The 25,587-nt window shown below is 33.4% G+C and overlaps 3 protein-coding genes across 3 annotated transcripts; all 3 read right to left on the bottom strand.

The window, feature by feature from the left end:
• Positions 1-209: 209 nt before the first annotated feature.
• LOC141713834 (uncharacterized) lies at positions 210-3,089 on the bottom strand. The gene is made up of 6 exons (XM_074517404.1): positions 2,957-3,089; positions 2,331-2,789; positions 1,959-2,211; positions 1,378-1,858; positions 828-1,155; positions 210-715 (listed from the first exon to the last, which is right to left on the bottom strand). Exons 1-6 carry the CDS (start codon positions 3,087-3,089, stop codon positions 210-212), a joined length of 2,160 nt encoding a protein of 719 aa, XP_074373505.1.
• A 12,811-nt stretch (positions 3,090-15,900) lies between these two features.
• LOC141710571 (uncharacterized) lies at positions 15,901-17,290 on the bottom strand. Its single transcript, XM_074513135.1, has one exon. It carries the CDS (start codon positions 17,135-17,137, stop codon positions 16,154-16,156), a length of 984 nt encoding a protein of 327 aa, XP_074369236.1. The 5' UTR covers positions 17,138-17,290; the 3' UTR covers positions 15,901-16,153.
• Positions 17,291-18,296: 1,006 nt separating this feature from the next.
• On the bottom strand, positions 18,297-25,042 carry LOC141711606 (protochlorophyllide reductase, chloroplastic). The gene is made up of 6 exons (XM_074514182.1): positions 24,872-25,042; positions 24,659-24,751; positions 24,309-24,537; positions 19,191-19,496; positions 18,708-19,066; positions 18,297-18,624 (listed from the first exon to the last, which is right to left on the bottom strand). The coding sequence occupies exons 1-6, from the start codon at positions 24,923-24,925 to the stop codon at positions 18,469-18,471; spliced, it is 1,197 nt and encodes a 398-aa protein (XP_074370283.1). The 5' UTR covers positions 24,926-25,042; the 3' UTR covers positions 18,297-18,468.
• Positions 25,043-25,587: the final 545 nt, after the last annotated feature.

Raw genomic sequence — 25,587 nt, 5'->3', positions numbered from 1 at the left:
AAAAAACTTGGCAAAATTCCCAAATCTTTGATTTATTGAGGGTGGAACCTACTATTTCAGGATGCCTTTGGAATCACGGGTAAAATCTGCCTATAATCTCCGCCAAAAACTACTGTGATACCACCAAATGGCTTCTTTGGTCTCCTTTTGTCAATAGCAGACATTATATCGCTCAAAGAACGGTCAATGGATTCAAAGGCATGACGATGTTATATTGGCGCTTCATTCCAAATGATCAAATCAGTTTGATGGATTAATTCTGCAATATCGGTTCCATGTCTGATTCCGGCTATACTGTCCTGATCAAGTTTCAAAGGAATATGGAATCTTGAATATGCAGTTCTACCACCAAGCAACAATACGGCTGCTATTCCACATGAGGCAACAGGAAGCACAATCTTTCCTTCTGAACGAAGGCGACAACATAATATCTGCCACAGAAATGTCTTGCCGCATCCTCCACTTCCATAGACAAAGAAGACACCACATACCTTATTATAAACATTTTGTATGATAGAATCGTAAACGTTCTTCTGTTCAGGGTTGAGCATTCCATGATTCTTTTCATGCAAAATTTTCAGTTCTTCTTTATCATATGAAGTTTCTTCTTGGAGTAGTCTGTTAACAGCATTGCTAAAATAAACTCCACTTGGAAATGGCATTGTCGCGTAGTCCTTCAAACTCTTCCCAATGTCATTACACAATTTTTCAATTTCTACGGGTAAAAATATATATGAAGTGTTATGTTAGTTTAAAAGTATACTACATATAATATGTAAAACAGAATTATGTTAATTATTCAGGTGGTATGATAATGAGATATAAACCTACAAGTGCATAATTCTTCAAATCTTCGTCTGATAGGTATAGATGAGGATCATTAAGCATATGTCTCCTAAAGATGAGAATATCGTCTGACATACATTGCCAATTAGCTTCCCAAAGTCTAAGTGGATCTGAAATAGGACTATATGCCAAAATATTGACAAATATTGCACGTAACTGTGGAGGCAATGATGTATGGGAGTTCTCGGCAATTGCTTCATGCCATTGGTTATCATTTTGTAGAAGACCAAGGGCCGCGTAAGCTTTCTTGAATGTTTCGTGGATGTGTCCATTAACAGTTTTAAGATCTTCAAAAGAAATGGAACATTTCTTCCAAAGTAACAACATACGGAGATATAATAGTTCACCACTTGATGAATGCACTTCAGAGAGTCTCCCAATAATATCTCCTCTTTTCCTTTCTTTTCAGATACCAGGTTGAGGATGCCAAGTAAATTTATTTGGAAATTCAGAATAACTATAATTCCTCGCATTTGGGAAAGTCTGATTTGCATCAAACCATGCTTCTAACTTGGTTTTTTTTTATATTGCCTTATCGCAAACATCCTCCAAGACATCTCCAGCCTTAAACGAAACATGCTTCTCGCCTGGTAAATGTCTCGGTAACCTCTCTACCGATGGCCAACGGGAATGAATGTCAAAAGCAAATATCCTCCAAGATGCTTCTGACGTGCAAAGATATCTCCCATCCAAATAATGTTTTACCTCATCAATCGGATCTTTTGGTGCTTTTTTTGGGATTGTTGCAGAAGTACCTGTACGTGTTTTCCTCAAACACATTGTTGCCGTGTCATGACCCTTTAGACAGTATTTGAAAAGGTACTTTAATGATCTTGAATTATTACAAATCTCCAGATTCATGTGACATTGAAAATGCACCAAAAGATCGCGATTGAATGGGACAACAAAGCGATTATCAAGATTGACCCCCTTCTTGTTAATGGTAATTCCAGTCATCCTTCTTTTATATATGGGGAATCCACACTCATCAAAAAATGTATGGGAATTATACCTGTAATAAAACATTTTTAAAATTGTAAAAAATCTGGTAATAAAACTGGAGTTATTAACAAAGTAAAGTATTTATAATTTAAGGATGTTAATGAAAATACCGCTTAGGAAAATGCTTTATGCAGTTGCCTTTGACCATGCATGGAGATTTAGTATAATCAGGACCACATGGTTCGTGGATCATATAATTGCTCAAGGCATTATATCCAACTGGATCAATTTCTAGATCGGGAATTTCAGTTGATACAATTTTATCAATTTGCTCAGTTGTTTTAGGTCTATCGTCGGGGTGCAACCAAATTAATATATGAGCGTGAGGCAATCCACACTTCTGGAATTCAATTACATGCATCACTATGGAAATATTGTAGAAAAATGGTTAGTACCAGGCAAAATATATACTAAAAGTGCATTTTTATAGAACAATATATGAATAATAAAATGAGTATAAAAAAATTTAGCTAAAATGATACCTCTTATACATCTTCCAAAATAATTTTTCTTTTTAATCATATCCATAAGTTGATCAACCTTCATTTTAAAGACTCTGGTTACAACATCAGGTGCATCAGCAACATCAATACCAGGCATATGTTTTAATATGCGCTGAATTTCGGGCCATTTTGTATTAGTGGTCATAGTAAGGAACAATGAAGGATGTCCTAAAGTTCGACATATTGCTAATGAGTCTTTAAAATACTGAGTCATATAGCGCTTACTTCCGGTGAATGAAGCGGGAAAAATGATTGCTTTACCAATATTGGATGGATTTCTATCTTCCTTTTGCATTGCATCTCTGATATTATGGTAGAGATCAGATCTTATAGTAGTTTGATGGTCTCTAATCCAATCCAATCTGTACTGCTCAATTGCGGTGAAAGCATCCACAACATATTGCTGCCATAAACGACCTCCAAGATGTGGTGTCAAACCTGTTACAGTAGAAGGTATAAATTCATCGAATATAAACTAATTATCACAAAGTTCAACAGCTGAATGAGAAATTATACTTTTGTCAAATAGCAAATTTGTACCTTCTGAAAGACGTATCATTAGTTTATAATTATAAAATCTCTCATTGTAATATACTTTCTAGCACCTTTTTCGTCAGGATCTTCAGATTCGGTAACTTCTACGGCTCTCTTAGAATGCTTCGCAAGTCTATTTAATGGGATCTCACGGTAGTATCCAATATCTCCGTGAGGGATTAGTAATGGATATTGAAGTTGCATGAAACGTGGATCGGTCTAAAAAATCCTCTGTAATCCGTCAACTCTAGAATCAATGACAGTATCTCGACAACCTTTTGCATAAGGAGAAGTAACAATCAATCCTACTACCTCATTTGATGGAGCAATGTGATTTGGTCGGCCACTTGCTGAACTCGATGAAATCAGAACCAATTTAAACTCATCTACTGCATTTTGCCTAACCCTTTCGCGAGCCATACGAAAACCTTTAACCAACCTGTTATGCTCATCCAACATATGCAACAAAGATTGTACAATTTCTTCATTAACGACATCCCTGCAACCACTAACTGCATTCATCCTGTTGTTGATTTCGTCCTCTGTGTCATAGATATAAAGCTGACAAAACTTTGGAGTGTTATCGTCAGTTGGGACCAGACTTCCTATATTGTGGTAATTAACACCTTGGACCTTGAAGCAATATGACGCACCACCTCTGTTTATTGAATGGTCAATCTTTCCTCCAATAGAACTCATGGCAAATATGCAATTGTAAAATCTTATGTTTTTTTTTGAAATGCTTAAAATGAACACCCCCGGTAAGGAGATTAGCCAGAGGTTCAGGAGGCTGTTTCTCCTTATCCAGTACGACTTGACTATTTTTACAACAAAGATTAAATGTTGGTGGCTTATTAGGAGAACTCTTATTGTTTCTTTCGTGAGTCCACATGACAGCATCACACTTCGAACAGATTTTATCAGGGGCTCCAAGATCCAAGTATCTGTCCCACATAGATTGATTATTGCTTAAATATTCTTCATCAATATCCTCAATATCACTTGCCATGTCTGTCGAAATAAATGGAAATTTTTAAAAATCATCATTGAGCAAAAGTAGGTGATGTTTCAGACAGTAAAATAATTATTAATGTCCTGCAGAATTAAACACATTATTCGAAAACAAATAATTAATACCTCCACATGTTGTATCACTGTCGATTGTAACATTGTCATCAATATCGTTGAACTCATTCATTAAATTTTTTTGCCTAAAACTTTCACCTTTTTCAAATGTACTATTTATATTTGCTGTATTGAACGAGGAAGGACCTGGTGATAGTTTTCCACAAAACTTTTTTGAAGGATTCTATTCTTCTTCACTGTCAGCAACAATTTTCTTTTTGACACCTTTTTGTTTGTGAACGGTTGTCACACAGGATTCAGGAATTGAGAATATGAGAGAACTGTCTCCAGTGCTGTTAATATTCTGAATTTCTGCATTTTTACTATTATGTTCTGCATAATATACATTAGTAGATGCAGAGTATTAAACATGACATATTGTTTAAATAATCCTTCAAAGTTTTGTAATTAAGGAATAAACCGCAAAATTTTATACCTTTGACAGGAACGTTTGGAGATATTATGGGTAGAAATTGATTTGTACTTTGTTCACCAGTCTGAGAAGAGGAATACATCCCTGAAAAAAATATTTTACAGAATACTGAAATTTTTAGAATTTGACATAATTTTGTAATCAACTGATACATCCGGAATTGCATTTTATTGTTTAAAAAATTACCTGATGACTGTTGATTAGTTGCAGAAGAAAACTGAATATTAGGCGATGAAGTACATTTTCCGGATATTTTTTCTCAAATCTGGTAAGGTGCTACGAAATACACCGAGATTTTCTTTGTTGAAATTCTTTGGACGAATCCTAACTTTATGCACGACATAGAAGACGGGAAACATATTTTAGCATCTGCGCTGATAAACACTCATTCACCAAACTGAAATAAGAAGTTCATGAAAGTAATGAAAATTAACCTGATTTTGAATTTGATGAAATATTAGGAGATATATTTTGATCAAATCTTGATAGAGGACTCGGCAGACACGATTGTGATTTTTTTACTGCAACAGGCTGAATCATAGATCTATTGTTCATTGCTGCAAATATTCCCACAAAATCCACAATTTCAAAAGCAATTTAATTACAGATGTATCATAAAAATGAGATATATCAAGAATTATACCATTAGGTTCTTCTGAACAAATTATGTGGTTTTCAAGATTTTCTGCAAGAGAAGTTTGCAGAATACTTTGCGTCTGCTGTGTTAACCGTGAATTCGGAGATGAAATACTACCTGAAGCATGTCTACGCTATAAATTATGGCCTAATATGTGTTTAAAATAGTAATCGTGAAATAAATCCAACTAAATTTTACCTCTCGACGATCTTAACGATATATTAGGCGGCACACGTTCATCAAATCTTGATAGAGGAGTTGTCATTGGATGGCCTATATTATTAACTGAAACACAACAAATATGGGAAAATTGATGGCACAATTATAAAAATGTATGATACATCTCGGAATGGAGTAAGAATGATAACATAATTGTGCTTTGGTGTCATTCTATTGCTTTCTCCATCTGCTAAGGTGTTACGAAAAACACCGAGATCTTGTTTGTTCAAATTTTTTGAACGAATTCTTACTTTTCGCACTACATAGAAGATGGAAAATGAATGGAAACATGAAACATGACCAACATCTCCTAATAGGCTGGAATAAGATGTTGATCAAACTATTTTAAAATTAACCTGGTTTTGAGGTTGCTGAAATATTAGGAGATATATTTTCATCAGATATTGAAAGAGGACTCTTTAGAATACTTTGCGGCTGCTGCTTTAAACGTGTAAACTGAGATGAAACAGTACCTGCATGAAGTTATTAATCAGTAGTAATGGGTAAAATCAATCCGTATTTTACATATTGATGATCTTAACAATATATTAGGCTTAAAATATTAACAACAACACAATAGATATAATAAATGATCCAAGACAAAATTGAAAAAAATGTTGGATACCAATCAGAATGGATAAAAAATGATACCATTATTGTACTCTGATGTCATTCTATTGCTCTCCAGATTTGCTGCAAGTCCGCTATGCAAAACACCTTTCGAAAACTGTCTAATTCCTGATTTAATAGAAAATTCAAGTCACAATTATAAATGCACGTATTAAAAGAATCAGACGGATAAACAATGATACAAATACCTTGTTCTAGTGTCACGCTTTGATAAATCATTGATTGCGGAGTTGTTACTGAATGACCTATTTTATTATTAACAGCAACACGGCACATATATGCAAACTGAAGTCATCATTACAAAATCTGTATAATAACAATCAGAATGGATGAAGAATGATACCATTGATGTAATCTGATGTCATTCTATTGCTTTCCAGATTTGCAGCAACTCCGCTATGAAACACACCTTTCGAAAGCTGTCTTATTCCTGAATGTTAATAGAAACTTCAGGACACATTTATCAATCCATGTATAAAAACAATCATGCGGATAAACAATGAGACCAATACCCTGTTCTGGTGTCACGCTTTGATCAATAATTGATAACGGAGTTCTTACAGAATGACCTGTTTTATTAACATAAGCACATCAAATATATGTATAATAATGTACATTATCATTACTCATATGTTCGGTCGGAGAAGATACATGGTATGTTACATAACATCGTCTGTCAAACGTATATACACATCAACCAATCTGAAATTCTTTAGAGAAAGCTTACGTGTATCATATATGTTTGCTGAATTTGTGAGATTCTTGTCCACATTCTTCCCAGCGTACGACGTTTGACAACTGAATTAATACATGAACATTATTATCACTTTCAATAAACGAATCAGAAATGGAATTAAAGTGTACACTACCTTGATTCTCTGTTTCTGATGGATTTTAAAACAAATTTTCAACATTGCGTCCACGAACACGTCGTTTTGAACCTATAAGAAAAGCATGATCAAATCAAATATCTGCAAAACGATGTTATTATAAGTAAACTGACAAAGGAGATGAATACCTGATGTACTTGTTCCTCGAGAATCCATCCAGATATATTCGATAAATCATGAACCTGGTTTTAACATATGAACAACATATTCTGTAAACTTTTATGACGAACATGATACACATCAAATCTTCATGAAGAATTTTATGAAAAAATTAGGTCAAAAATCATGAGCTATTATCCTCAAAACTTTACATACGAAACCAACCCTTCAAATGAACTGGTGCTTTTTTTGGGATTGTTGCAGAAGTACCTGTACGTGTTTTCCTCAAACACATTGTTGCCGTGTCATGACCCTTTAGACAATATTTGAAAAGGTACTTTAATGATCTTGAATTATTACAAATCTCCAGATTCACGTGACATTGAAAATGCACCAAAAGATCGTGATTGAATGGGACAATAAAGCGATTATCAAGATTGACCCCCTTCTTGTTAATGGTAATTCCAGTCATCCTTCTTTTATATATGGGGAATCCACACTTATCAAAAAATGTATGGGAATTATACCTGTAATAAAACATTTTTAAAATTGTAAAAAATCTGGTAATAAAACTGGAGTTATTAACAAAGTAAAGTATTTATAATTTAAGGATGTTAATGAAAATACCGCTTAGGAAAATGCTTTATGCAGTTGCCTTTGACCATGCATAGAGATTTAGTATAATCAGGACCACATGGTCCGTGGATCATATAATTGCTCAAGGCATTATATCCAACTGGATCAATTTCTAGATCGGGAATTTCAGTTGATACAATTTTATCAATTTGCTCAGTTGTTTTAGGTCTATCGTCGGGGTGCAACCAAATTAATATATGAGTGTGAGGCAATCCACACTTCTGGAATTCAATTACATGCATCACTATGGAAATATTGTAGAAAAATGGTTAGTACCAGGCAAAATATATACTAAAAGTGCATTTTTATAGAACAATTTATGAATAATAAAATGAGTATAAAATTTTTTAGCTAAAATGATACCTCTTATACATCTTCCAAAACAATTTTTCTTTTTAATCATATCCATAAGTTGATCAACCTTCATTTTAAAGACTCTGGTTACAACATCAGGTGCATCAGCGACATCAACACCAGGCATATGTTTTAATATGCGCTGAATTTCGGGCCATTTTGTATTAGTGGTCATAGTAAGGAACAATGAAGGATGTCCTAAAGTTCGACATATTGCTAATGAGTCTTTAAAATACTGAGTCATATAGCGCTTACTTCCGGTGAATGAAGCGGGAAGAATGAGCGGGTTACTAACAATTAAGTTAAGTATACAAAATTGAAACCAAGTTCATCATTTTTATTTAACTAGCAAAATCAAACTACTTAAACGAGTGCTACTAATCCAAAATAAGTACTACTAATCCACAATAAGACTGATAGAACAACAAATAGATTGCCAGAATTGGTAAAACATTAAACAAGGATAGATGTTAAGAAAGTGTTTGTCTAGTCTTGTTTTTCATAAATAAGATTAGACAAACACCCCCTAAAACTAATTAAACAAGTAGTTGTAATCCAAAATAAGACTAAATAAGAAACAAAACCAAGTAAGTTAATCTTCAGTAACATCTGATCAGGACTTGAAACTAATGCTGCATTCCTAAGGGACTTTCACCATTGCCAAATTGAGAACTCCATTAACTCGAAACGACCATACTTGCAAGTCCTTGCCAACTTGAAGATGATTATTTCTTTGCATCTGAAACCAGGAAGTACACAAAACGTACCAGAACGAGTTACTCATAGGCCACTTCTTGAGTTTAATCTCTGACCTGTTAAGGCTTGGCTCGAGCAACGGAACCTGCATTCCCACTATACTATTGTCTCCATAGCGTTGGTTCAAAAACTTTTCTTCGTCTTCTGTAAGAAAACCCTTGGCTTCTTGCCTGACTCGTTTGGCTGGGATATTAAATCGATTCTTATCTTGTGCCAAATCAGTAGCAGTAAGAGTCTTTTGTATTAGCAATCTGACATCATTACCCCCTAGTCTTTGAATTTCATTAGCAACCTCTACAGGCAATGGTGCAGTTCCCACACCTTTGTATCTCAACTCATTATCAATCCTTGGCTTCTTAAAATTTCCGTCTTTCAAATCATACGACTTTCTTTTATTTCCAAGAACCTTCTCTTTCACATCAAGATACACAAAATCATCGTCTTTCGAATCACAGCACTTTCTTTTCTTTCCAAGAACCTTCTCTGTCACACCAAGATCATCATGATCACCCAATGATCTCCTCACATTACCATACTCGTAATATCGAGACCACGAAGAAGTCTCTCCTCTACACTTCTCACGTGCCCCCTTGAGCAACTCATCTCCTGAAATACGACAAGTTCTTGAAATAAAGAACGGCCTTTTGTTAGTTTCTTTATGTTGATCGTATAACTCAGAAGCAACCCTACTAGCTTCAACCAATTTATCAAATTCGGACATGTAACACAACATGTGTTCGCTGTCCTCCAAGTCTTTCTCTGTCATCTTCATGTTTCTTACAAATTGTATTTGTAATAGAAGTTAATGTATGCAAAAAGCGAAAAACAAGCTGTTGTATAGGAAAAAAACAGAAGGATGCCGTTATATATATAGAGGCCCGGTAAGATAGTACATTCAGTTTTGAATCCTACACGGATTTGTAATAGATTAAAGTCGAAATTGGTCAAGATTTAGAGGCAAGATTCGCAGCTAATTACACGTGTCTTACATATTTCAATTCGAAAAAGACTTTCAATATATTTTAATTTTTTTTCTTGTTTTTCCGATTTTAGTGATGCCAATTTAACAAAAATGGCGTATTTAATTAAAATAATTAAAAATTATGAAAAATGAAAATCTTGGCATATAAAAAAATAAATATAAAATTAGATGGAAGCCGTTATATATAGAGGCCAGGAGGGTACATTCAGAGGGTACATTCAATTTTGAATCCTACACGGATTTGTAATAAATCGAAGTCGAAATTGGTCAAGATTTAGAGGCAAGCTTCGCAGCCAGTTCCACGTGTCTTACATATTTTAATTCGAATAAAACTTTTAATATATTTTAATTTTTTTTCTTGTTTTCCGATTTTAGTGATGCCAATTTAACAAAAATGGCGTATTTATTTAAAATAATTAAAAATTATGAAAAATGAAAATTTTGGCATATAAAAAAATAAATATAAAATTAGATGAAAGCCGTTATATATAGAGGCCGGGAGGGTACATTCAGAGGGTACATTCAATTTTGAATCCTACACGGATTTGTAATAAATCGAAGTTGAAATTGGTCAAGATTTAGAGGCAAGCTTCGCAGCCAGTTCCACGTGTCTTACATATTTCAATTCGAATAAAACTTTTAATATATTTTAATTTTTTTTTCTTGTTTTTCCGATTTTAGTGATGCCAATTTAACAAAAATGGCGTATTTAATTAAAATAATTAAAAATTATGAAAAATGAAAATCTTGGCATACAACAAAATAAATATAAAATTAGAAGGATGCCGTTATATATAGAGGTTTGGAGGGTACTTTCAGTTTTGAATCCTACAGATATGTAATAAATCAAAGTCGAGATTGGTCAACATTAGTCAAGATTTAGAGGAAAGCTTTCCAGCCAGTTCCACGTGTGTTACATATTTCAATTCGAAAAGGATTATCAATCTATATATATATATTTGTTAAAATAACTTCTTTTCTTGTTTAAACTTATTTTGATGATAATGCTTGGCATACAAAAAAATAAGTATTAATTTAATTATCATATTTATGTTCAGTATTACAATTTTTAGGTTTTTTTGAAACATATGAAAATTTTAAGCTATTTTTTTAGTTTTTGTTTTCAACAATGTTTCAAATTTTCTTTTTATTTTTGGGTTAATTTTATAACTACCCAACTCAACTATTGGGCTTTTAAATATACGGCCAATCTTTTCACATATTACAAGCGTATAGTTTATGGTTTGCGTATTCTCTGCTTCTCTCTCAACAGCTTCTCTCTCAATGCTCGCTATTATGCGCTTAATTGGCCCCGCAAGGGCAGTTTGACATTGATTTTGAATTGAATTGGACAGCCAAGCGGCAACGGACAACGACAAGCAGCAACGACTGAGATTTGTAAGCGAATTTATGTGTTTAATGTATGTATATATGAAGAATTGAAATTGATATAGAGATAACAAATTGAGATGATAAGTTTTGTTACAGAAGAGCAGTGTGTATTTATGCTTATTTGTGTATTTTCTGTATGCATATATTCATGATTGTAGTATATGTTGATTTTTGAGAGTTGTGCTTGAATTGAATATACAATCACTGACAAAAGCATATGATCAGGAACAAATACATATAAAAATTAATAAAGGTTGTAAATAAGGTAGCAAAAGTCGCAGCTGGTAAAGAGTAGTTGAATAAATCCATATAAAATTCAGTTGAGTATCGATCTTATGCAGTCATGAGTGTTTATTTGAGTGTACACAATTAGAAGATGTTGCTTCAAATATCATTAATGAGCAGTCTGTTGGTAGTGTTTCAGATGTGGTTGCGGACTATGTTGAGTTTGAAGAGCTGATTGTTGGGCAGATTATTGTAGTTGGTGAAGTTGCGGATAACTGCGTTGAACAAAACCAGTTGAACAAGGAGGTGGTCATCAGCAACAAAAATCATAAGCACATAGCATTTGATCAAATATATATTGATAAAGAGACATTGAAGATTGTTTTGGCCCACTATGCAATTGACAACAACTTTCAATATTTTGTGCAGAAGTCTTGTAAAAAAGAGTATTTCGTTTCTTGTGGTGACAAAAGTTGTAACTGGATATTACGAGCATCAAGGAATGGAAAAATAAGTTGTTTTATCATTCGAAAGTTACATGATATCCATATATGTGATTTGGGAATTAGGTTTAAAGACCAGTGACAAGCAAGCTCATCATTCATAGCGGATATAATTAAAAGCAAGTTTTCAAATATTAAAACAAAGTACACAGTTGCGGATATCATGAGAGACATGAAGGACAGTCATAAAGTACAAGTCAAATATGGAAAAGTTTGGAGATCTAAAGAAAAAATTTTGGAACTGATGAGAGGAAATGCAACTGAATGATGATAGTCAGGTAATATTTCCAAAGCAACCAGAAGCAAAAAGAAGTTGACTATAATATCAATTATAATGATATATAGTTTAATATGAAATAAAATTAAATTAATTGATGAAGTTGACTTGAATATTAATTAATTTGAATTTGAATTAATTTAAAAAAGAATTATATAGAATTAAATTAGTAGAAGAAGTAAAATAGAATTTAATTAATATTAAATTAGGAAACTTTTCATAAGTTCTCTATCTCATAATTCTTAAACTTGTATTAAAATATATAAATATAATTAAAATTAGAGAATTTATAGAAAATACATTTACCAATTTATTTCAAAAATAAGGTGTCTCCTTTTTTACTTTCGATACAATTTATCCATCCTCTTTTCAAACAATATGATCCTCTGTTTCTTCTCTCCTTTACATCCTTTATCGCGTCTTTATCACTCTTCATCATCGTCATCCATCATCCTTAATCATATATGATTCTGTATCATCATCACTCCTCCCTCAATCTTTTTTACTACACGATCATCGTTGTTTCCTTTGATTATATTTGATTTAACTCTCCTATATATATATATAATAAAGAAGTTATGGAACTTAACACATCAAAGGTTTTAAGAAATTTGAAATTATTTTATTTTGGTTACTTCTAAAGTTGCAATTAGTTGATTGTAATGAGTTTAGTACGTTGTTCTTTCTACTTTCTGGGTTGATAGATGAATCACGAAGTTGCATTTTGATTGATTTAATGCATCAGTTTTTATGGCTATTGACATTTCGATTTCGACATAATGTCATCAAGAAATATAAATTTATTTTGTTGATTCTGATTGCTTAGATATAATTGAAATTGATTTGGTTTGTAACATATGCAATCGAAATTAACTTGAAAAAAAGAAGTAAATACAACTGAATAATACCAAAATCAACATTCAGAATAACAAAATAGAGTTACATTTTGAGGCGCAAAGTTGCCAATCATATTTTTCAAAACAAAACTTAAGAAATATACTTTTGTAAATAAATTTTAAAATGACCCGTATCTTCATTGTACAAATTGCATATAGTTATTTTTAATAAAATATATGAATATGTTAAATTAAGTAACTACTACATTTTAATTAGAATTATTAACTAACAATATTTTGTATAATTGGATGAGAATGGTAAGTAAAGAAAATTTTAAAATGTGATTGTTCTAAAATTTAGGAGTTCTCTTTTATTATTCTAAAATAATTCAAAATTTTCTGAATGGTTGACTACATACCTAGTTAGAGTAAGTCCGAGAGTGTCCCAGCAGATGGCTTATTTTAGTGATTTAAGACAAGATTTTTGCACATTAAACCCACAACCTGATTTTCGTGCCTTATTATTAAAATAACAAATATTTAAATAATAATTGGAGGGAAATGAAAAAGGTGAGAAGTAAGTGATTTTCAAAAAAAGAGGGAATAAATATTTTATTGATAAAAATAATATAGGGCATGCAAAGTGGTGACTTAGAGCAAGTCCAACAGCTCCCTTAAACATGCTCTGTTCTTAAGTTCAAATCTAAGAAATATGACATAAAATTGCACTCCAACAGTGTCTTACTGGTTACTTATGTCACTTAAACACCTCTCTCGTGCCTTATTTTTAAAGAACCACACGTCATCCCTTATTTTATTTTTAGTAATAAAAAGTTGATTTCTCTTTCTTCTTTTTAGTTCTTTTCTCTCTCTTCCTTTCATATCTCATTCAAATTTATTATTATTATAATAATAATGAATGAAAATAAGGATCATTATTGAAGTTCAAATTCAAAATCATGTCTTAAATCACTAAGAGTTAATATTTTATAATATTTATAAGGAACCTATTAAGACACTGTTGAATTTGCTCTTATAAATAAGCCACAACATCAATGTCTTATTGTTTTAAGGCACTATTATGACATTGTTGGAGCACTAAATTATTCAAAATGCTTCAAAATTTAGTTTAGGACAAAAAATTTGGGTACTCTTGGACTTACTCTTAGACTGAATTTAGAATAGAGGAACAATATGCATGAAAAAAGTAGATTTGTATTCTAATTGGTCTATTTCTTGGGTGCGGCCTCCAATTGGTTACAATTGAATAAAAAATATGTGATTGATTAACTCAATGATTTGGTTATCTCAAATATTATTGCTAAGTTAAAGATTAAATATAATTTCGCGACTTTCGTATGGGTTGTAAATTCGTCAAATTATGATTTTGAGAACTCAAGATAAAGATGAATAAAAAAACTAACGTAACCCAATAATTTTTAAAACAAGATATATGAATATATTAAATTAATTAACTAATATATTTTAATTAAAATTATTAATTAACTATGGTTAATATAATTGGATGAGAATGGTAAATAAGATTTTTTTTAATATAATGGGATTTGTCGAAAATTTAGGAGTTATTTTATTTTTCTAAAATAATTTACTTTTTTTTATTGGTTAACTACATATCTAATTTGAGTCAAATTTATAATAGAAAAAGGATATTTATGAAAATAATAGATTTGTAATCTAATTGGTCTATTTTTTAGGTGTGCCTTCCCATCAATTAAAATCGAGTAAAAAAATATGTGATCGATTAACACAATACTGTAATTTTATGTAATACTAGCTTACGGCCCGTGCGATGCGCGGGTCTTGGTTAATATTTATATATTTTTATTTTTATTAATATTTTATATAAATAATTAAATATTAAATAATGATTATATAATTATAATTTGATTGTGTATAATTTCAAATTAAGTTCAAAAAGTATAAACAGTATATATGACTGATGAGATCTTATTCATAAATAATAATGTAAATATTTGTTGTTGGTAAGATTTGAACCTGAGAACTTATATGTATCTTTATAAATTATAATATAAATGTTTGTTGTTGATGGGATTCGAACCTGAGAACTTGTGTAGTGTATTTTTTAGTATTTGAATCTAACGGCTCTGATTATTTGGTGAAAAAGATCCAACGGTCATGATGGAGAGGTACAACCAAAATGAAGGTCAACCAAACTACAAATTATAGGCTATTCCGGTTATTATAGTATATATATATATATAGTATAGATAAATAAGTATTAAGTAAATGTAATTAAGTAATCTCAACAAGTATCGATCGTATCAACTATCAAACGATTATCAAATTTATAATATTTTGTCTATTATTATAATATAGTATATATATAATAGATAATAGATGGTTTTTAAAATTTTAAATTAACACCATGGACTTTTGGCAACTTTTTTTTCTTGCATAAAGAAGCTATAGCATGGACACAATTGATTCTATTGTCTTAGATATAGGTTTCGAAAATTATTTTGAACACATAAGACTATTGCGTATTTGAGAAAAGAAAAAAAAAACTATAGCTTATAATTTTTTTACATGTAGCTGTCCACAAGTCCATATAGTATGTGTTAAGCCCGATTAATTCATATCCAGTCATACATGGGCTATTTAACTTTTACATCAGTATGCACAAAGCCCAATTGCAGGACTATCTTCTACCAATGCAATACAGTTCAAGTTGTTAAGAACAAAGAACATTCAGAGGAAAGTGAACAATATACAGATTGACAGAATTAGTAAAACCAGAATATATGTTGCAAATAATACTACTACTAATCACATACTTGATTTCTGTAATGAAGTTAAGTATACAAAATTGAAACCAAGTTCATCATTTTTATTTAACTAGCAAAATCTGTCCATAAGCATCAACTATCAAGCAGATATTTGCCTAATCTTATTTTCATAAAACTCATTAGCAAACTACTTAAACATGTTCTACTAATCTTAATTGACTAAAACTACTTAAACAAGTGCTACTAATCCAAAATAAGTACTACTAATCCACAATAAGACTCAATGAACAACAGATAGATTGACAGAATTGGTAAAACATTGAACAAGGATAGATGTTAAGAAAATGTTTGTCTAATCTTGTTTTTCATAAATAAGATTAGACAAACACCCCCTAAAACTAATTAAACAAGTAGTTGTAATCCAAAATAAGACTAAATAAGAAACAAAACCAAGTAAGTTAATCTTCAGTAACATCTGATCAGGACTTGAAACTAATGCTGCATTCCTAAGGGACTTTCACCATTGCCAAATTGAGAACTCCATTAACTCGAAACGACCATACTTGCAAGTCCTTGCCAACTTGAAGATGATTATTTCTTTGCATCTGAAACCAAGAAGTACACAAAACGTACCAGAACGAGTTACTCATAGGCCACTTCTTGAGTTTAATCTCTGACCTGTTAAGGCTTGGCTCGAGCAACGGAACCTGCATTCCCACTATACTATTGTCTCCATAGCGTTGGTTCAAAAACTTTTCTTCGTCTTCTGTAAGAAAACCCTTGGCTTCTTGTCTGACTCGTTTGGCTGGGATATTAAATCGATTCTTGTCTTGTGCCAAATCAGTAGCAGTAAGAGTCTTTTGTATTAGCAATCGAACATCATTACCCCCTAGCCTTTGAATTTCATTAGCAACCTCTACAGGCAATGGTGCAGTTCCCACACCTTTGTATCTCAACTCATTATCAATCCTAGGCTTCTTAAAATTTCCGTCTTTCAAATCATACGACTTTCTTTTATTTCCAAGAACCTTCTCTTTCACATCAAGATGCACAAAATCATCGTCTTTCGAATCACAGCACTTTCTTTTCTTTCCAAGAACCTTCTCTGTCACACCATGATCATCATGATCACTCAATGATCTCCTCACATTACCATATTCGTAACATCGAGACCACGAAGAAGTCTCTCCTCTACACTTCTTACGTGCCCCCTTGAGCAACTCTTGTCCTGAAATACGACAAGTTCTTGAACTAAAGAATGGCTCTTTGTTAGTTTCTTGATGATCACCTACAAGACTCTTTCCCAAAGATTTATCAACAGAGCAATGAGTATCGAAAATCGAAAGATTGTTCTGTTTATGTTGATCGTATAACTCAGAAGCAACCCTACTAGCTTCAACCAATTTATCAAATGTGGACATGTAACACAACATGTGTTCGCTGCCCTCCAAGTCTTTATGTGTCAAATCTCTCACTTTGCCTTTCTTCATCTTTCTTACAAATTGTAAAAAGCGAAAAACAAGCTGTTGTACAAGGAAAAAAACAGAAGGATGCCGTTATATATATAGAGGCATGATGGATGGTACATATTCAGTTTTGAATCCTACAAGGATTTGTAATAAATAGAAGTCTAGATTGGTAAAGATTTAGAGGCAAGCTTAGCAAGTTCCACGTGTCTTACATATTTCAATTAGGAAAAGACTTTTAATTTTTTTTCTTAAATAACTTATATTATTGTTTAAACTTATTTTGATAAAAATAGTTATAAATTATGAAAAAAAATGATAATGCTTGGCATGCAAAAAAGTAAGTATTATTTTAATTACTATATTTATGTGCAGTCTTACAATTTTTAGGGTTTTTTTTACATACAAAAATTTTAAGTTATTTTCGCAGAAATACCTTTTTTTATTTTTATTTTCATCGATTTTTCAAAATATAATTTTTTACCTCGATGCAACCAGACCTCCAATGCAATCAAAAAATAAAATTCAGCATTTTTCGGGAGAATTTAAAAAAATTCTAATATATGATTGCTTTTAGTTATATACCGTATTTTTGTAAATATTTTAAAATTAATAAAATAACAACAAAAATAGTAGAAGTTGTATTTTTTTTGGTAATTTCTCTCTATTTGTAGAATTTAAATTTTTATCTAATCGAATTAATTGAGTGAGTGAATCCATATATAGTGGCAAGAATGTCTAGTCTTTACCTTCGATTATCTTCGTCAACATGTTTTTTTTATATAAAAAATAAAAATAAAATCCAAATGAGCCACAAGGGCACATGTTTTGTCGAACATGTTTTTTTATCTCCGTGTTTTGACTCTTACAATTGTTGAGTTGACAGTGAACTCAATGATGATTTTTCTTCACCCAAAAGTATAACTAAAAAGATGGATGCATTGTGATGTAGTTTTAAAGCTTTTGTCTTTTAAAACTTGCTAAGCAACCATTTTAATGTAGTTTAAACCCTTTTCTTGTCTCCATGTTTTGATTCTTATTAGCATTCTGATTGGTGCAATTTGTCCTTTTTGTTGAATTACTGATTGGTTGGATTGCCAATAAGATTGATTCAAATGCCTCTTCATGTTTGAAGTTTTCATGTCAGTTTGTAGCATTTGAAAGCAAGTGAACAACCAGTGAATGCTGTGTCAGAACTGAGTGAGTGTTTATTACTATCAACTAATTCAGAAGTACACATAGTTTTACAAGAGAAAATTTATTCCTACAATTCAGTATCTGAACCAAACTTTGCACTCATAGAAGGCCTTTGTTTCTCACCTCACTCAACGGGAAAAGAATCTCAAGGATCCTATTTAGGCCAAACCAACAAGCTTCTCACTCACTTCCCATACTTTACGGGCCTTCTCGACATCACTAGCTTCTTCAGACAACTGGTTTTCGAATGAGGCAGAGTCGTGGTTCCAGCTCCAGTAGACACCTGATTTGGTCAAGCTTGGTTCACTTACAACCTATATAGCGAAACAAACCTGGGTTAATTTTGATATACTTGTTTAATAAATTTAAATTTGGCATATTAGATTCTGAATTTTACCTGTGCCAATCGCTTTCCGGATTCTGCTTCAGACACATAGCCCTTGGTGATGTACTTCTGGAATGGTGGGAAAAGGGTCCTGAACAATGGAATGTGCTCCCTGAACAAACCAGTTGTGGCAATGCAGCCTGGATACAAGGAAGCAAATGTGATGCCAGTATCCTCGTGGTAACGGCGGTGGAATTCTTGCATTGTGAGCATGTTGCAGACCTTGCTGTCCTTGTAAGCTTTTGCGCCATCAAATGCTGCACCATCTATCATGGCAGAGCTGTTCATCCCATTCAGACCTCCTGAAAGACCCCTCAAGTCTCCTAGGTTGGCCTTTGGAGGTACATTTCCGGCCAATGTGTTTGTGTTGCCTATGTTACAAAATTTTTTCAAGAACAAAGATAAATCATTACTGATGATAACATAGATCAGTGATTAAAGTATGAAACAGTTCAAAAGTCCTGTAATTTTTTGACATCAGTTATGTATTGGTACCTGTGATTGAACCAACAATGATGAGTCTCCTTGATGGGTAATCAGACTTGTTCAAGTCATCAAGCAGCATTCTTGAAAGCAAGAAATGGCCCAAATGATTAGTTCCAACACTGAGTTCAAATCCATCAGCTGTGTATGTAGGTTCCTTGGCAGTCGGGAAATACACTGCTGCATTGCAAACAAGCACATCAAGTGGCCTCTCTGATCGCCTGAAGGTTTCGACAAACTGCCTAACACTATCAAGCGAGGCAAGGTCCAAATGCATTATCGTGTAATTCTCCTTGGGCATGCCAGCTGATTTGGCTGTTAAAATAATATAAGCTAAACTTATTTTATAATATTAATTATCTAGAATGTTCTTGAAATATCTACTTTAGTCTTTTGAGTTCAAGTCCTTTGAGCTCTTGTCTTTTGAGTTCATGTCTCTTTGCTTTTCATGTTCCTAGAGAGTTACTAAATTTATTAAGGTGCATGTACTAGAAACTTTCTAGGAGGTTCCATGTAGTCCTATAAATAGGACAATCTTCCAAGCTTTGTTATCATCAAAAAGTTTATCAAATCATTTGAGTGAAATACTTTTGTGAGTTTATTATATTTCTTTTGTGTGAGTAAGTTGTGTGGATTATTGAGAACAAGTTTCTTCTCTTTAATCTCCAACATTGTTATACACTTAAATTCCTACAAAGTGGTATCAGAGCAAGGTTAAGAGATGGCTTCCAACAACAACATGTTGCAACCTCAACTTCCTCGTTTGACGGGAAAGAATTACAACCAATGGAGCATCCAAATGAAGGTTTTATATGGCTCTCAAGATCTTTGGGAAATTGTGGAGAATGGATATGAAGAACCGGAGAATCAAACAAATCTCTCAACACAACAATTAAACACTTTGAAGGAGAATCGAAAGAAAGACAAAAAGGCTCTCTACTTTATTTATCAAGCGGTGGATGAAGTAATTTTTGAGAGGATTTCAACGGCGTCAACATCAAAGGAGGCATGGGACATCCTCAACAAGGCATACAAGGGTGAAGAAAAAGTCAAAATGGTAAGGCTTCAAGCTCTAAGAGGTGAATTTGATTCACTAAAAATGAAGGAAAGTGAAACGGTGGAGGAATATTATAATCGAACAATTTCGATTGTTAATCAACTTCGTGTAAATGGTGAAGATATTACGGATAGAAGAGTCTTGGAAAAAATTCTTCGTAGCATGACTCGAAAATTTGAGCATGTTGTTGTGGCTATTGAAGAATCAAAGGATATGAATACTTTCTCTCTTGAAGAATTGTTGGGCTCACTACAATCTCACGAACTCCGCATCAAACAATTTGACTCATCTCCTTCCGAGCAAGCTTTTCAAGTTCAAGACACTAATCGTGGTGGTTTTAGAGGAAGAGGTGGAAGAGGATCATTTCGTGGTCGAGGACAAGGAAGAGGAAAGGTGCCAAGTGAAACTTCTAGCACATATCAAAGAGGAAGAGGAAGAGCTCGTGGAAGTTACAATGGAAGAGGAAGAGGTAATTCTTTTAATTTTCAATGCCATTATTGTCATAAAAATGGGCATATGAAAAAAGATTGTTATAAAAGGATTAATGATGAAAAAGATGAATCAAATTTTCTACATGAAAATGTTGAGGAGAAAGATGAAAGTATGCTTCTTGTTAGTAATGTTCAAGAAGAATCTCTTGAAGATGTTTGGTATATCGATAGTGGTTGTAGTAACCACATGACCGGAAATAAAAATTGCTTTGTGAATTTTGATGAAAGTGTCCAACGAGAAGTCAAGACGGGTGACAACAAAAGGCTCATTGTCAAAGGTTGTGGGGATATTCCAATCCGAACAAAGCAAGGTACAAACTACATCTCTAATGTTTACTATGTACCCGATCTTAAACATAATCTTTTAAGTGTTGGGCAACTTACAAGAAAGGGACATCATGTGAATTTTAAAGATGATTTTTGTGTAATCAAAGATAAAAATGGTGTTCTTGTTGCAAGAGTCAAGATGACATCAACTAAAATGTTTCCATTGAAAATTCAAAGTGAGTCTCTTCCATGTTTTGCTAATATTGTGAATGACAAGTCTTGGCTTTGGCATCTTCGATATAATCACTTGAGTTTTAGCACTCTATCAAAGATATGTAAAGGTCATATGGTGAGAGGCATTCCAAATATTCAAAGGCAAGATCAAGTATGTGAAGATTGTATTTTTGGCAAGCATCATCGAGATCCATTTCCAAAAGAGAAGGCATGGCGAGCTAAAAAACCATTGGAATTGGTACATTCGGATTTATGTGGACCTATGCGCATAAACTCTATTGGAGGTAGCCGCTATTTTCTCACTTTTATTGATGATTATAGTCGCAAGATGTGGATTTATTTTCTCAAAGAAAAATCTCAAGTATTTGAAACATTTAAAGTTTTTAAAGCATATGTGGAGAAAGAAAGTGGTTATTCTTTAAAGACACTACGATCCGATCGTGGTGGTGAATATATGTCCCAAGAATTTGGAAGTTTTTTGAAGAAGCATGGCATTCGTCATCAACTAACGGTTCGCTCAACCCCTCAACAAAATGGGGTGGCCGAGAGAAAGAACCGAATAATCATGGAGCTTGTTCGAAGTATGTTGAAAACAAAAGGATTGCCTAAGATGTTTTGGGCCGAAGCGGTGGCATGTGCATGCTATGTTCTCAATCGTGCACCTACTAAAAGTGTACAAGAGAAGACTCCACAAGAAGCTTGGAGTCGTAAGAAGCCATGTGTCTCTCACTTTAGAATTTTTGGAAGCATTTGTTACTCTCATGTGCCCGATGAAAAGAGAGGCAAACTTGATGATAAATCCGAAAAATGCATCTTTGTTGGTTATAGTGAAGCTTCCAAGGCATACAAATTATATAATCCAATTACAAAGAAGGTCATAATTAGCCGTGATGTAATTTTCAATGAGGAGGCTTCATGGGAATGGAAGAATGAGAAAGAAAGTTCAAGAATCTTTCTTGATGATGATGCATTTGAACCAATTGAAGAAGAAGGCTCCACTCCACCTACTCCACCATCCAATTCTCCTCCAAGCTCGTCATCATCTTCAAGTTACGAATCACCACCTAGAAAGACAAGATCAATGGCGGACCTTTATGGAACAACCAGAAGAATTTTGGAAGATGAATTTGTTGATTTTGCCTTATATGCAAATGCGGATCCGGTTGCTTTTGATGATGCCGCTAAGGAAAATAAATGGAGGCAAGCTATGGATCAAGAAATTGAAGCAATTGAAAGAAATCAAACATGGGAGTTAGTTGAAGCTCCTAAGGAAAAGAAGCCCATTGGAGTCAAGTGGGTTTATAAGACAAAATTAAATGCACAAGGTGAAGTTGAAAAGCACAAGGCACGATTGGTTGTAAAAGGCTACAAGCAAAAATATGGGGTTGATTATAAAGAAGTATTTGCTCCCGTGGCACGCCTTGAAACCATCCGTTTGATCCTTTCTTTGGCCGCTCAAAATAAGTGGAAAGTTCACCAAATGGACGTCAAATCCGCTTTTTTAAATGGAGAATTACAAGAAGAGGTGTTTATTGATCAACCACCGGGCTATGTAAAGAAGAATGAAGAAAATAAAGTCTATCGGTTGAAGAAGGCTTTGTATGGCCTAAAGCAAGCCCCTCGTGCATGGTATAGTCGCATAGATGAATATTTTGTGAAGATGGGATTCAAGAGGTGTCCATTTGAGCATACACTTTACATCAAGGAGAACAAAGGTAAAATTCTCATCATTGGCTTGTACGTGGATGATTTGATTTTTACGGGAAATAATAATGATGATATTGAAGAATTCAAGAATAATATGATGCAAGAATTTGAGATGACTGATTTGGGACTACTTCATTACTTTCTTGGTATTGAAGTAAAGCAAGATGAGAATGGCATTTTTATCTCTCAAGAAAAGTATGCAAGAGATTTGATGAAGAAGTTTAGAATGGAAGATGCAAAACCAAGTAGTACTCCCGTTGAAGTTGGCTTGAAATTGAGCATGAATGATGATTCTAAGTTTGTTGATCCTACATTATATAGAAGTCTTGTTGGAAGTTTGATGTACTTGACCGCCACTCGACCGGATATAACATATGGTGTTAGTTTGATTAGTAGATTCATGGAGCAACCAAAGAAGACACATTGGGAGGCCGGAAAAAGAATCTTGAGGTATGTTCGTGGAACACTTGGAGATGGAATTTATTATCAAAAGGGAAATGATACCAAGGTGATTGGATATTGCGATAGTGATTGGGCCGGAAGTATTGATGATAGTAAAAGCACTTCGGGAAATGTTTTCTTCACTGGCTCTAGTGCCATCACATGGATGTCAAAGAAGCAACAAGTTGTGGCTCTCTCGACGGCGGAGGCGGAATATATTTCTTTATCATTAGCTAGTTGTCAAGCTTTATGGATAACATGGGTGTTAGAGGACCTCAAGCATGCCACAAAAGAAAGTCCGATCATATATTGTGATAACAAGTCCGCTATAGCACTCACGGAAAATCCGGTGTTTCATGGGAAGAGCAAGCATATTAGAATCAAATATCATTTTATTCGAGACTTGGTGAAGAAAGGAGAAGTCGTGGTCGAACATTGCAAGACACAAGACCAAATTGGTGATATTTTCACTAAACCTTTGAGGCCCGACATTTTCAAGAAGTTGAAGAAGAAACTTGGCATGTGCAAAGTTTAGCTTAAGGGGGGCTGTTAAAATAATATAAGCTAAACTTATTTTATAATATTAATTATCTAGAATGTTCTTGAAATATCTACTTTAGTCTTTTGAGTTCAAGTCCTTTGAGCTCTTGTCTTTTGAGTTCATGTCTCTTTGCTTTTCATGTTCCTAGAGAGTTACTAAATTTATTAAGGTGCATGTACTAGAAACTTTCTAGGAGGTTCCATGTAGTCCTATAAATAGGACAATCTTCCAAGCTTTGTTATCATCAAAAAGTTTATCAAATCATTTGAGTGAAATACTTTTGTGAGTTTATTATATTTCTTTTGTGTGAGTAAGTTGTGTGGATTATTGAGAACAAGTTTCTTCTCTTTAATCTCCAACATTGTTATACACTTAAATTCCTACATTGGCTGCTCTTTCTGCCTTGAGAAAATCCCTGCAGGCCATAATCACATGCCATTTGCCTGTTTCTGCTAGTGCCTTGGCTGTGGCCAAACCCAACCCTGAAGAGGCTCCAGTAATGATCACACTTCCCTTCCTTAAGGTTTTCTTTCCTTCACCTGCTGCCCGGTTAATCGAAGGAGTCGTAACAACTGCTTGAGATCTTATAGCTCCAGCCTGTGATATTTGACTACAACCTCTCTGCAGAAAAAACCATGTTAGTCCATAACTTTATCACCCTGATCAAAATTCTTAAACCTTCTTGTAATTTTAATAGAACAAACAATTTCGATATTTTGATGGTTCTGGTTGAGTTGATTACCTTGGTCCTCAAGGAGCTGAAGTCAGTTTTGAGACTGTCAGTGAATGAAACTCCAAAAAGACTAGTGTCCTTCAAAGAAACATTGGCCTTGCCCTGCACATTTACACAAGTAAATGAATGTTAGTAAAAAATTATTCATTTAACGAGGTTATTCATTTATCGTATTTTTATTTATCGAGATTCTACTGTATGTGACTATGTGTGTGGACATACCTCTTTGTTGATGGAGAAAGAAGAAGGAAGGAAAGAAGCTGCCTGAAGAGCCATTCTGGGATAGGTTTCAAAGAAATTTCACTTCTTTTTACAGCAAAGATAAAGAACTTGGAGGACTTGGATATTTTAAGTGATGTTTGTGCAATTGTATTTATATATGAAAAGTGGTGGCCTGGTTGAATGCTGGGTCATTTGGAACTGTTTGTATAATTGTCTGCTGCTAGATAAAAGATAAAATGGTTGCAGAGACTGGATATGATAAGTATATTGCTACAAATGTGACATATAAATCCTAGCTAGCCAATCAAATTTCATAGTTTGGATTTCCTAAATGATAGGAATGGTGTATTTACAAAACCTTTATTATCAAGAAGTGGGCCTTGTTGTGGGCACATATATCCAAATAGACCATGCCTGTAGGTATGGGCTTTGAAATGCCATTGGAATATTAAGGGCACACTAGCTACATGGATCATGCGGATACGATATAAATGTACTGCTACTAGTATACTGCAGTTTGGTCACATGAGTTTCGGTTTTAGTTATAGCTTTACCGTGAACATTGTTCATGCATACGAGTGTACACAATGTACCACCATGTTACTCTCCGGCTCCTTTTTAATTGTTAACGTTTTTGTAATAGTATTTGACAGCGTTTTAAGATGTAATTTATTTTTATAATTTTTTTTAAATAAAAGATAAATATTTAAATTTTA

Source organism: Apium graveolens, chromosome 3 (genome assembly GCF_009905375.1).
Source record: "Apium graveolens cultivar Ventura chromosome 3, ASM990537v1, whole genome shotgun sequence".
In the NCBI taxonomy this organism is placed as follows: Eukaryota; Viridiplantae; Streptophyta; class Magnoliopsida; order Apiales; family Apiaceae; genus Apium; species Apium graveolens.
The sequence above is the reverse complement of the archived record's forward strand: the minus strand, read 5'-3'. Positions and strand labels throughout refer to the sequence as shown.